The following is a 13554-nucleotide window of genomic DNA, read 5'->3' on the forward strand; positions in this document are numbered from 1 at the left end:
CCAGTGCAGGGCCCGCGCCTGGAGCCCGCCTCCGCCCTGCACACGGGCCCGGCCGTCCACCTTCCCACCTGTCCTTCAGGGCTCAACGAACCCACGGAGGCGCGGTGACTGTAACTCACCCGTGCCTGGGGTGGGCCGGGAACCCCTGAATCCCTCTGGGGGGTGGGGGGCAGCCCCGGCAGGGGCGGGGGTGGGGCTGCTTCAGACCTCCTCTCCCCGACCGCCGCCCCCTCTTGTGAATTCCCACAGGGCTCCCCACTTGGCAGCACCGCTCCCTGGGCAAGTCCCTGAGCCTCAGTTTCTCCATCTGTGCAATGGGACTGCAGCCGGGACCCTCAACACTCGGACCCTCCCCTGGCCACACTCGGACCCTCCCCCGCCCCAGAAGTCCTGCAGCAGGAGAGGCAGCCGGACACCTACTTGGGTACCCCCACACACACCAGGAGGCAGGGTGAGGCGGGGCAGACGGGGCTGGGCCCTGCCTCCCTCTGCCTCACCCCCGCAGCGGGTCTCCGTCTTTACCACCTTACACCCCCGTCCAGGCGGGCTCTGGGGCCTCCCGCCCTTGTCACCACATCCCATGTGCTCTCTGCTCCCCCAGGCTCATCCCTGCACACACAGCCCGAAGTCCACAGCTTCCAGGGAGCCCTCCTGGGCCGACAGCTCCCAGCCCTGGTCACTCAGGCTGTGCCCTGGTGTCACCACGGCCCCCACCTCCCCCTCCCACTGTGTCCCAAGAGGCCCTGGCCCAGCCACAGCCTCCCAGGCTGGGAAGTTCCGCCTGTGCCCTTACTGCCCCAGCCTCCCCCGTCACGCCCCAACCCCTCCGCCCAGCCCTCAACTGCCTGGCAAAACCATCCCCGTCAGCCCTGCCGCCCCTCGCGGCTGCCCGAGGGCCCTGCCCTCTCAGCTCTGATCCTGGGCCAGGCACCGGCCCCCCGGGACCCTCACCCTCACGGCTGCCTCTGCAGAACCTGAGCTGACCCCCGACACAGCACGAACACCACCTCCTCCAGGAAGTCCTCCTGCCCCACCCCAACTCCACACAGCAGCTCAGAGGCCCGTGCCCTCGACGGTGCCCGGGAACCGCCGGGCAGTTCCTCCTCCAGTCTCCCTGCGGCCAGGGTGGCCTCCTGCATGGAGGCTCCGGACCCCGAGGGTCGGCAGGAGGGCCTGATGTCCCGTCCACACAGGCCTTACCTCTCTGCAGCTGTCTGTCCATCCGTAAAATGGGCAGAACCACGACACCGGCCCGCAGGGCGGGGGATGGCGTCCACAGGACAAAAGCCCACCAGGCACCAGCTGGACCAGCACGGCCCCGCCTCACACGTGGAATGCGCAGGCACAGGAGCCCAGAGGAGCCGAGGGCCGGGGACACGGGCTTGGGACAGCGTCCCAGCTGCCCCACGCACACGTGTGTGCACACACACATGCAAGCACACATGCATGCACAACACACCACAGTGCACAGGCACGCACACACATGCATACCCACACACATGTGTGCACACACATACACACACGCATGCACACGTGTGTGTGCACACATACATACCCACGCACACGTGTGTGCGCACACGCATACCCGCGCACACGTGTGTGCACACATATGCATACCCATGCACACGTGTGTGCACACGTGCATACATGTATAACACACCACACTGCACAGGCACGCACACACATGCATACCCACACACACGTGTGCGCACACACATGCATGCACAACACACCACCCTACAAGGCACGCACACACATGCATACCCACACACGTGTGTGCACACACATCACATACATACATGAACACACGCCACATGTGTGCTCACACATGTGCACTTACATCATGTATGCACGCGTAAGCACACATAAACACGCACACGGGGTTCATGTGTGCCGTGATCCTCAGCCCCCGCCCCGTGCAGCCCGGCCCTCAGCGCCTGGTGGGTGGGGCTGAGTCCCTGACCTGCGGGCTCCACGCAGCGCCTCTGGTCAGCTCCCTGAGAGCAAAGCCCCAGGGCCCGGCCCGCAGCGCGCGGTCAGGGGAGGGCCCAGGACCCAGCTCCCTCGCGGCCCAGTGTGGAGTGGGAGCCGGGCTGGGGACCGTACGCTGAATGTCCGGTGTGGCCAGTGTCTCCTAGGAACACGTATGTCCCTTGTATGTAAAATGAGGACCACTTAAAACAACAACATTGACACTGCCACGGGCATGACCTTGACCACAGGTCGCCACACAGTCTCGATCCAACGGCAACTGGATAACACACGTAACAAACACACATGTAATGAATAGAGTGCAGTGCAACACACGTGTAATGGGCACATGTGTGACAGATTCGTGTGTAACATGCACGTGTGTAATAACTACAGACGTGCACCCACTGAAGACCTGGGGCCGTGCGTGTGACAGGTGTGATGGACACGTGTGACAACACTGGTGCGTGCCCAATGAGCTGGTGCAATGCACGCAGCACAGGCAACACACACGTGTGTGCCACCTCACGCGCACACCTCACGGAAAGCACACTCGTCACAGGAACCACCGGCTTGGAGAGGAAGCCGCGGCCGCTGCCTCCCCTCGGCGAGGGGGTCCCAGGACCCCCAAGCCCACCCCCCACCACGCGCTCAGCCGCTCCCTAGACCTCAGCTCCAGGAATCCCCAGCGTGACCAAGAGGGGCGCAGCGCACGGCAGGGCCCCCCAGCACCCCTGTTCCCTGCAGCACCCACCGGTCACCACGCCGGGCAGTGCCCCGCCCTGGGCCAGGGTCAGGGGCCGGCATCCCCACTGGGGCCCCTTGTTCTGTGCCCCCAGCCGGACTTGCTCTCCAGGCCTGCGGCTGTGGGCTGGGCCTGCACCTGCTCCCCCCACCCCTGGGGGCTGAAGGCTGGATCAGCCCTTCTCCCACTGTCCCCGGCTGACCGCCTCCCAGGCCCTTATGGACGCCGACCCCACAGGCCGGCAGTGTCCACTCAGCCCCCAAGGCTGAGACAGCGCCTCCTCCAGGAAGCCTTCCTCATCCTAGGTCAGCGGCTTCCTACGGCCTCCCACAATGCCCTGTTCACCGCCACCTGCCCCGTCCAGCCAGGGTGAAGGGTCTCCTGCCGCACCCGCCAGCCCCGTGTCCCGCCAGCCCGCCTCCTCGCCTCCATCCCAGCCCAGGTCTGCCTGCTGGGTGAAGGCCCAGGAAACGATTGTGGGATGAAGGAAGGAACAAAGCACCAATGAATGCAGTCTGTGCTCCACTAAGCCCCGCCTTCCTCAGCCTCCATGTCACGTGGCAGGAGGGAGGCGGCCCAAGCACGCACAGGAGGGCCCTCAGCCACGCTGACCACCTCGTGCCCATGGGACCCGGAGCACGGGGCAAGCCCGTGGCCCCGCTGCTGTGACCCGACACCGCCCGCCGGCCTCTGCTGCCCCTCCTGCCGCACCCCTCACCCCCTCGTCCCCACGGCTGGTTTGCTCCCTCACACCAGGAACACGGTTCCCACGGGCCAGGGCCTTCCCTGTGGGCTCCTCGCCGCATCCCCAGTGCCTCACACCGGGCCGGCACACGGCAGGAGCACAGGAACCCACTCCCAAGCCTCATCCTGCCCGAGCCCACCGAGGCCCGCCGGGTTTCTGAACGCCGCACCCTCCTCCTGCGGAGACCCCTGCCCCCGGCGGCACAGGGAGCGAACCTGAGGACCCAGCCCTCAGAGGTGGGATCGGCCCTTCCTGGAGACCTGCCCGGCACTCGCCACCTCTTCTCCTCCCCCCCCCGGGTGGGGGGCACAGCACCAGGGATGGGATGGCTCCTGCGTGAGCCGAGGAACGGGACCAGGGAGGCCTGGCTTCTGTAACCAGCAGCGGCAGAATGCGAGCAGGATGGAAGGGCGCAGAGGGCGGGCAGGGGTCCAGCTGACAGCGGCGTCCCACAGGAGGTGAGGACCCCCGAGTGGAAGGCTCGGCCCGACTCCTGGCTCTCCCTGGCCCGGGCACTCCCGCGGTACACAGACGCAGTCCCCGCGTGCTTGGAGGGCCAGTGCTGCAGCCTGGACAAAGCCTGCGCGCAGCCGGACGAGCCCCAGTCTCCCAGCCGCTGAGCAGGGCAGGCAACGACAGGACTGCCGTGGCACTCCGCCGGGCCCAGCCGCCATCAGCCCCAGGCCAGGGCTCCCGCCCGCCGCAGCACCTCTTACCTTCAAAGGCCGGGGCCAGCGGGGAGGCCTCGGAGCCGGGGGCCAGGCAGCTGACGGTCAGGTCGCTCTCGGTGCCGCCTCGGGCGTTCAGCATGCAGGTGTACACGGTGGAGCCTGGGGGGGGGGGGCGGGGGGGCTCCGTCTGTGCTGGCCCCGGAGCCCGGGGAAGCCCCAGCGGGAGGTGACCTCAAGGGGGCCCAGCGAGGGCAGTGACGGGCAGACTGTCCCTCAGTGGTCACTGGGGGAGGAACACTGCAATGCCTTGCTCGGCGCCCCCCCCCCCCCCCTGTGAAGGGTCCAGAGCTTCATCCTCATTCCCTCTGGGGCCCGCAGCACCGCGCGGGTCAGGCAGGAGGCTCCCCAGGCGTGGGAGAGGCAAATGACCTCAGCGGCTGGAGGGCACTGGCGGGCACCTGAGCAAGGTGGGGGCGCACAGGCTGCCTGGCAGGGTGGACAGTGCCACGGGGGTCTCCCCAAAGGACACACTGAGGTCCCAACCATGGAACTGCGAGCCCGGCCCTCACCACGGACCCCGTGTGACACCTGGGACCCCGCGTCACTGGGACCTGTGAGCGCAGCCCTCCCTGGGGACCCCATGTGTCACCTGGTCAGGATGAGGACATCAGGCTGGCACCCACCCAGTGTGGCCCCATCTCAGGGGGAGGGGAAACACGGGGAGCAGCAGGCGCCCGAGGCAGGGACTGGGGCCGGAGCGTGGGACACCAGGCTCCCGGAGCCGCCCGAGGCAGGGAGGGCCCTGACCGAGGCTCGGGGGAGCTGGGCGCTCACCTGACCTTGGCCCCTGGACTGTGAGACAGCGCATCGCCGCTGTTCTGAGCCACCTGGTCCCTGGGGGTGGGGTGGGGGTGGGGGTGGGGTGCCCAGGACAAACTGATACGGAAAAGCCGTCTCCTGTTCAACCAGAGTCCCGCCTCTACCTGACCCCAGCAACCCCACCTGGGGAGAGCACGGGGCGGGGCACAGAGGGGCCGGGCGCCAGGAGACGGGAGGAGGCCACGGCCACACAGAGGGGCCCGGGCGCCAGGAGACGGGAGGGAGGCCACGGCGCCAGGAGACGGGAGGGAGGCCACGGCGCCAGGAGACGGGAGGGAGGCCACGGCCACACAGAGGGGCCTGGCGCCAGGAGACGGGAGGGAGGCCACGGCCACACAGAGGGGCCGGGCGCCAGGAGACGGGAGGGAGGCCACGGCCACACAGAGGGGCCGGGAGCCAGGAGACGGGAGGGAGGCCACGGCGCCAGGAGACGGGAGGGAGGCCACGGCCACACAGAGGGGCCTGGCGCCAGGAGACGGGAGGGAGGCCACGGCCACACAGAGGGGCCGGGCGCCAGGAGACGGGAGGGAGGCCACGGCCACACAGCCTTCCTAGAACAGGCTGTTCCAGGGAGGAGGAGGAGGAGGAAGGCCCTGGGGCCGGGGGCTGGGGAGGGCGGGCAGCACGCTCAGGTCCCGTCACGCGCGTCACCCACGGGGTCAGGGCCGGCCTCCCCGCATCGCAGGCCTGCACCATGCTGGGGGCCCGCCCGGCACAGAAGCGCCGGCAGAGCCAGGCCAGACTGCCCGGGCGTACCTGGCGGCCGGCGGACGTCGGCAGAGAAGAGCCAGTCGGCAGCCTTCGCGGCGTCCGGCCCCAGCAGGAAGAACTTCCCGAAGTAGGACATGTCGAAGACGGCGGCGGCGCCGCGGCAGGCCAGGCACTCCTCCCTGATCTGAAACGTCCCGGCGGGGGGGGCTGGGAGGCTCTCCCCTCCTCCCCACGCACCTGCACCTGCCCACACCCTGCCGGCCCAGGAGCACACACAGGCCTCTGCTGTCCAGGGCGGCCCCCCGCTCTCGTGAGTGAGGTCCGAGAAGGCCCAAGGGGCTGAGGTCAAACCCAGGACCCTCTCCAGTCGCGGCGGGGCTCAACCAGAGATCAGTGGCAAAGGGAAACGTGGGGCCGGCACTGTGGCACAGCGGGTAAAGCCACCACCCGTGGTGCCGGCATCCCACATGGGCGCCGGTTCAAGCCCCGGCTGCTCCACTTCTGATCCAGCTCTCTGGGAAGGCAGTGGAGGATGGCCCAGGTCCTTGGGCCCCTGCACCCGCGTGGGAGACCTGGATGGAGCTCCTGGCTCCTGGCTTTGGATCAGCGCAGCTCTGGCTGTTGTGGCCATTTAAGGAGTGAACCAGTGGATGGAAGACCCCTCTCCCTCTCTCTCCTTCTCTCTCTCTCTCTCTCTCTCTCTCTCTGCCTTTCAAATAAACAAACAGGTCTCACAAAAAGAGAGGAGAAACAAAAGAATGAAACAGATGCAGCCAAGCGTTCGCCAAAACCCAGCTGTCGGAGAGATGCCCAGGCCAGGAGGGGACGGCCTCGCCCGAGGACGGGCCCCGCACCCCACGGCCGCCCTGAGGCCTCTCGACCGGGCACTGCCAGCCTCGCCTGTCCCCTCTCGGCTCCTCCCCGTGGGTGCCCAGGGCCTTCTGCTGGCCACTCCCACGCGGGCTCACGCAGGGCAGCTGCTGCGGAGCAGGGAGCCACCCGACGTCTTCACGGACAACAGAGCGCGACGTGGCCGCCACCACCAAGGAGCGGCTGCTGTGTGCTGCAGCCTCCTCCCCTCCCCTCCTGACCTCCCCTCCCCTCCCCTCCCCTCCCCTCCCGACCTCCCCTCCCCTCCTGACCTGTCCTCCCTTCCCCTCCCCTCACCTCCCCTCCTGACCTGTCTCCCATCCCCTCCTGACCTGTCCCCCATCCCTTCCTGACCTGTCCTCCCCTCCCCTCCCTCCCCTCCCCTCTTGACCTCCCTTCCCCTCCCCTCCCCTCCCCTCCTGACCTGCCCCCCCTCCTGACCTCCCCTCCCCCCTCCCCTCTCCTCCTGACCTGTCCTCCCTCCTGACTTCCCTTCCCCTCCCCTCCCCTCCCCTCCTGTCCTGTCCCCCTCCCCTCCTGACCTGTCCCCCCTCCTGACCTGTCCTCCCCTCCCCTCCTGACCTGTCCCCCCTCCTGACCTCCCTTCCCCTCCCCTCACCTCCCCTCCTGACCTGTCCCCCATCCCCTCCTGACCTGTCCTCCCTCCCGATCTGTCCTGCTTGCGTGGAGATCCACGGCAGCCCTGGGCAGACACCATGGGGGCAGCTCAGCGGGGACACGGGAGGAGGGGGCAGCTCAGCGGGGACACGGGAGGAGGGGGCAGCTCAGCGGGGACACGGGAGGAGGGGGCAGCTCAGCGGGGACACGGGAGGAGGGGGCAGCTCAGCGGGGACACGGGAGGAGGGGCAGCTCAGCGGGGACACGGGAGGAGGGGGCAGCTCAGCGGGGACACGGGAGGAGGGGCAGCTCAGCGGGGACATGGTGGGCAGACGCCATGGGGGCAGCAGCTGGGTGGGGGCTCCGTCTAGCCGTCCACAGGGTGCCCCGCAGGACTGCCCATGGTGCAGAGCCCCAGCCCCACGTGGCACTGCGGGCTGGTGGGGTGCATGCAGGCAGCCATGGTGACAGCACCTAACCGGGGACGCTGGCCCCAGCTGTGACCCCGCCTCACCCCGGGGGCAGCCTCCAGCCGCTCCCCAGACACCGCCTCCTCCCTGGCACTCCCATGGTGCCGGGCACCTTTGCTGACGACTGTACGTGCAGACAACCCCAAAACAGCCTCCTGGGGCCGGCGCACGTCTCCTCGGGCTGGGACGTGGCCAACACCAGGAACACGAACGTGTTCTCGCCTTAGGGCTGTCTCTGGCGTGCTGTGGGGGCGGCGCGAAGCTCTGCCAAGTTGGCATCTCCCCCCAAGCAGCCACATCCTCCAGGGCCAGGAGTGCCACGGCATTGGCAGCCGTGGGGGTGGAGGCGCCAGACGGGGCCCCTGCACGCCCGGGCGCAGCGCCGGGGACTCGGGCACGAGGCGGGCCCTGGAAGCCCCGCAGCCATCGCCCATGATAGACACTTTGCCTCGGGGCGAGCTTAGGGGCACAGAAAGCGGCAACTTTCCCAGGGCCAGTGGCCGGGTTTGCAGGGAGACAGATGTCGCGGCCGCCACTGCTGGACACAAACTCCCCCAGCGTCACCGGGGCACCAGGTCGGCCTTGCTGCCCACCCCAGGGCACCAGGTGCCCCTCGTGATGCCACCCTGGGCTCGGCCAGGCCTGGCTCTACTCAGGGCATGCCAAGGCCTCAGCTCCTCTGAGGCCGACACACCGCCGGGGGCCGTCTACACTGTGCCCGGAGCAGCCTCCCCGGCCCACTTTGGAGGCAGAGGGGCAGCGGGCAGTCCCGACTCCCTGGGCCCTGAGGTCAGCTTCGGGCTCACCTCATCCTGGACCCCTGGAGCTGCAGGCCACAGCCCCCAGTGCCTTGCCAAGCCCTACATGGGCCCCCACCCGAGAGCAGGAAGGAGGGCGGCTCGGGGCGGGGCACACCCAGGCCCACCTCCCTCAAGTGCACAGCCCCCTCCCCAGAGGCCTGAAGCCATCACGCTTGCCCTGGGGTCCAACTGCAGGCAACACCCTGGCAGAAGGCGGTGTCTCCTCTCACCCAGCCGGTGCCCGTGGACGGCCGAGGACGGAGGGAGGCGGGTGGGCCTCTTACCACGTCGTGGTGGGGCGGGAAGTCGAAGGTGTACTCTTGCGCCAGCAGCCTGCCGTAGGCGTGGTCCCCGTGTGCCTGGTGTCCGTAGGCCCCGTAGTAGTCATAGTCGAGGACCTGGGACGACGAGAGCTCATGGCAGGTGCCACGCCAGGTCCGGCAGGGACAACGCGGAACGGGCCAGGCCAGAGCTGCCCCCTCCCCACCTCCAGCAGGTGCGGTGCAGGTAGTGCACCACGGACGCCTCCCTCACAGCGCGGCTAGGGCCGAGCGCCGGGACCCGGCTGGCCCAGGGGCAGGGAGCAGCAGCTGGGAGCCCGAGGTGGGGACCAATGGGTGACGTGGAGCTGCGGCGGGCCTGGGGGCCAGAGCCAAGGCTCAAAGCCAGGGCAGGGGGAGGAAGGCACGAGGAGGGGCCACCGAGGACTCGGTGCCTGCTCTAGGGGAGCCCCGCTGGGAGCACCTCACACTCCCAATGAGGGTGCCCCTCCCTCGGAGAGAGCCTGGGGCACAGGTGCTTAAACCTTGCCTGGGCCACAGCTGGACAGAGCCCGGTGAGCGTCAGCATGGGCTCCCAGGGCTGGCCTCTCCGCCTGCTGATACCCTGCCCCCACCTTCCTAACTGCAGGTGTGAACAGGGCACAGAAACCTGTCACCTCCCAGAGCCCCCAGCCCCATCCACCAGAACCCACCTCCTTCTCACAGGTAAGAGCCCAGGCGAGGCTGCGGCTCCCTGAGGCCACAGCCCACGCCCGGGGCCCAGGGGCCTTCCCAGCATCTCTGCCTGGAGCCTCCTCCCCGCCTGGGCCAGGCACAGCTCCCCTGGCCCCGAGATCCCAGTCGGCACAGCCCACAGCCCAGCTGTGATGTCACAGACTAGGGCGCATGTCTCCCAGGCTCCTGGAGCCCCCGATGGCTCCAGGTGGGGTTTGCGGCAAAGCCTGTCCATCTTGGGACCAACGGTGCGCTCCTGAGCCCCTCTGTCGTCTCCTCCCTGGCCTCCAGGGGGAAGGGGCTATAGGGCCAGACCCAGATGGCCGCGACGGGCTGCGACCACAGGGGCCAGCAGGAGGGGCGGTGACCGACACGGCTCTGGGGATGCCGTGCCCACAGGCGAGGCCCCGTTTCCTTGCGCCGGCTCCCCGCTCCCGTACTGAGGCCTGGACCGCGTCACAGGATACGGGTTGCCATGGAGACGCAGAGGAGACTGGGGCACACAGCCTCTGTGGAAGCTGGGATCAGAGGTGACCCCGGCCTGGCCCGAAGCCTCCTGCTGCCCCCAGGGCCACTGTGGCCTGCACAGTGGGACCCGGGTCCCAGGAGGGGCAGGGAGAGCTGGGAGCGTCCCAGAGGCCAGGACGTGCGAATCTCGCTGGGCAAACTGAATACAGTGGTGCACACACCCTCCTACGAACCAACCTCCCACGGACAAACTAACATCGGGGCTGCCAAGAACACAGGCAGAGGACACGAGATCGGCTCCAGATCTGGCCTGCACCTGGGGCGGGAGCAGACTGTAGGGGTAAGGCTGCTGGGGGGGCATGTTGGGGTGGCCAGGGGGCTGGGCTCATGAGCAGCATGGGCGGGCCCACTCACCGGAGCTGTCCCTTGGGGGCTGAACCATCCCGGCCGCTCCCAGCCATGCCGCTCCTGGAACACGCAGCCCTGGGCGAGGAGCTCCTGGGTGCAGGGACAGCGGGCACAGTTCACAGGCAGCCGGAGCCCAACATGGGGCAAGAGGGCAGACGGCTCGGAGCCAGGAGCCCAGCCCAGGCTGCCCGACTCCCCACCTGCAGATCGGCCCCCTGCTATGAGCTCCGTCGTGCCCCCCAGCCCCGTGCACAGGGGGATGTCCCGGGGAGGACATCGGACACAGGGGTTCAGCGAAGCCACAGGAGCGGGCTCCTGGTCACACGGGGCTGCCGTCCTTCCCATGGGCGCAGAGGGGACAGTGGCGCCACCCCCACAGAGCGAGGACAGCGCAAAGGCGGCCATCCACAAGCCGGGAGGGCCTTCGGTAGGGCCCCACTTGCCCGGCACAGTGTCCAGAGCCCCACGAAGCCCCCCCCAGCCTGTGGTCCCCTGGCCCGGCAGCCCAGGAGCCCCCGCGACGCCACCCCTGGGTGAACACCCAAGGAGAGGGGAGAGCAAAGGAGGGCCAGAGAGCAACGTCCCAGGGCCCCGGTCCAGACAGGCCTGCTGCAGCCCTCGCTGCCCTCCGCGGGGCACCCGCCGCCCAGGACCCGGCCTCAGCTGCAGGTGTGCCTGGGCACGGGCTGGCTCCGCCCCCACACGCCCCCCCCCCCCCCAGCACAGCGCCTGGCTCATGGGACGCTCCCCGAGGACGCTCCCTGCACGTCCGCCCCTCCCGCCCCAGGGGCCCTAGGCAGGCACCCATCGGGGGCTGCACCTCGTGCAGGGGGGCCCGCCTCATGTTGCGGCCAGCCAGAGGCTCGTCGTGGGGGAAGACGACCGAGTAGTTCTTGGCGTAGGACTCGTGGCTGCGTTCGCGCACCCAGCGGCTGTCGTCCGTGAGCGAGTGGTGGAAGCGCCTGCGGCGGAGGGGCGGGGTCAGCTGATGGGGACGGGGTCCTCCCAGGGCTCGCATGGGGCCGGGCGCCCAGGGACCACAACCCTGGGGGAGCTCAGCTCTCCCCGTTTGCCACCCCTACCCCGAGGCCGTCAGGGGCCGTGAGCGGGCGGCGCTGGCACAGGTTGAGCCCAGGGCTCAGGCTCCCTCCCGTCACGCTGCCGCCTGGGCTGAACCAAGGCCCTAGGACAGACCCCCGTCTCATGTGCCTCTGGGGGTCGGCTGCCGTTCAGCCCCCAGGCCAGAAATGGCGTGGCTGGGGGGGGGGCGTCAGCCAATCAGGGACAGGGTCTCCCAGGGCTCCCATCCGGCTGGACGCCCGGCTGGACAGTCAAGCAGCCACTGCAGTGCACTGTGGGTACAACCCCAACCCAGGGCTCCACTACTCCCAGCCTCATCGGCAGCCCAGCACCTCCCCTGCCCTCACCCCTCCCCGGCCCACCTGTCCTCAGAGCAGCCACAGCACCCGGGCCGTGCAGACGCCGGCTGGTGTCTCACTGCCCTGGGCTCTCCCCTCCTCAGCCTCCCCGTACGCCCCTCCTGCCCCTGCACCTGCGGGGTGTCACTCACCCGCAAAGCCCACCTCCCACCTGCCCTTCCTTCCTCCCGGGCTGTGGCCGCAGTGACGCCTGTCACGGGCTCTAACTGGTTCCCAGTCTGCACACAACCGCGGCTTCAATTCCGGGCAGGCGGGGACAGAGTGCCCGGTGAGAATCTGGCCGCTAGGTGGCTCCTAACAGCCGTTATATCAGCAGCCATCCTGGCCGGGGCCGTGGGGGCCGCGGAGTCCCTCTGTGTTAGTCCTCCAAGCCGCCTCGTGCCCAGGGCCCATCTCCCAGCAAGGAAACCCGGGCGTGGCGGGGCCCCACGGCGAGGCCACGGCAGAGCCAGGCGTCCTGTGTGGCTGAGCAGCCCTGCGCCAGCCGTGGAGGAGCCAGGAGCGGCGCGTGCCAGTGCAGAGTGTGGGAAACAGGGCCAGCTAGGGAGGGCCCGAGCCGTGCAGGGAAGGGGCTGGGAGGTGCCCCTGGCTGTGGATCCACTTCCAGGGCAGCCTCCCCGCTCGGCAGGGGAGCCGAGGGCACATGGTGGCCCGCCCAGCTCAGCACATGGCTGGGCAGGCCCGTATGGCCTGCGACCCCCAGACAAGGGGCCTGCAGCCAGGGCTGGGCCGGGGCCACCCTGCTTATCCGGATCCCAAGGACCTGCAGGTGCTGGGGGAGGCGTCCACACGGGGCCTCAGGTGCACGCTGCGGGGGGGTCACCTCCCCCAGCGCACACTGGATAAACGGAGGCCGAGCCACGCGGCTGACAACGTGGGGCCGGGGTGACAAGCCCACCACCCCTGCAGGGGGAGGCAGCTGCCACGCTCCGAGCTCGTCCCATGTCTAACCGGGTGCTCTGGGAGTTAACAGGGCAGTAGACCCAGGGAAACCGCTCAGGGGAGCCGCATCGTGGGTGCCCCCTCCCCGGTTCTCCCCGCAGTATTCCGGGGACTCCCTGAGCCCCTCCCTCATCTGCCCGCTACTTCCTGCAGGCTCTCCGTCACGTCTCTGCCCCTGGCCCAGGTCCACGGAGGCCAGAGCCACTCGCCCTGCGGAATCTGCCCAGGTTAGGGCACGGTGGGAGCCGCCCTCCTGGCCTGCGCGTGCCAGGGCCATGGGGGCACTGGGGCACCCCCGCCCCGCCCCTACTGCCGGCACCGTGGCCCCCGTTTCTACACCAGTATGTCCCCTGCCAGCCCACTCACTGCTCCCAGAGCTCCAGGGACGGCCACTGTGACCCGGAGCGACAGGAGACCACCAGGCACCGGGCCAGTGAGATTCCGGGGCTGCCGGGCTCTGAGCCACGGCACACACCCTCATCACTGCCCCCAGGACGGTCAGGGCGGCCCCTGGGACGTGAGACCCCGGAACCCGGACACGGCCGGGGACCTGCCCCTCGGCAGGGAAAGCTGTTTCCTACGTGACCTCCCCCTGCCCGCCCGTGCCCGCGCCGGCGCGCACTCGCCTGATGTCGTAGCCATACATGTCCTTCTCGGGGCGCCCGTGGACGACCCAGTGAGCCAGCTCCTGCCCACAGCCGCCGCCCAGCATCATTCCTGGCAGGAGCGGAACCGCAGGTCACCCGCGCCCGACTCCGCGCCCTCCCCACCCACCCAGCCCCTCCCGTCCCTGCCCCCCGGGCTCGTGCCCCCACCCCGAGA

General features: G+C 69.3%; 1 protein-coding gene across 17 annotated transcripts in view; it reads right to left on the reverse strand.

Moving 5' to 3' along the window:
* SARDH (sarcosine dehydrogenase) overlaps nt 1-13554 on the reverse strand; it is a 45796-nt gene that overhangs the window by 19888 nt on the left and 12354 nt on the right. For all 17 annotated transcript variants that reach the window (XR_016226595.1, XM_070066663.2, XM_070066644.2 and 14 more), the window contains 6 exons: nt 13359-13449; nt 11172-11313; nt 10358-10441; nt 8765-8878; nt 5768-5906; nt 4178-4291 (listed from right to left, as the gene is read on the reverse strand). Coding sequence is in view for 16 of the 17 variants with exons in the window: in XM_070066663.2 (XP_069922764.2) it covers nt 4178-4291; nt 5768-5906; nt 8765-8878; nt 10358-10441; nt 11172-11313; nt 13359-13449 (684 nt within the window). In the remaining variant the exon portion in view is untranslated. The remainder of the gene's footprint in view (nt 1-4177; nt 4292-5767; nt 5907-8764; nt 8879-10357; nt 10442-11171; nt 11314-13358; nt 13450-13554) is intronic.

Source organism: Oryctolagus cuniculus, chromosome 1 (assembly GCF_051225735.1).
Source record: "Oryctolagus cuniculus isolate XC-2025 breed Fujian yellow rabbit chromosome 1, ASM5122573v1, whole genome shotgun sequence".
In the NCBI taxonomy this organism is placed as follows: domain Eukaryota; kingdom Metazoa; phylum Chordata; class Mammalia; order Lagomorpha; family Leporidae; genus Oryctolagus; species Oryctolagus cuniculus.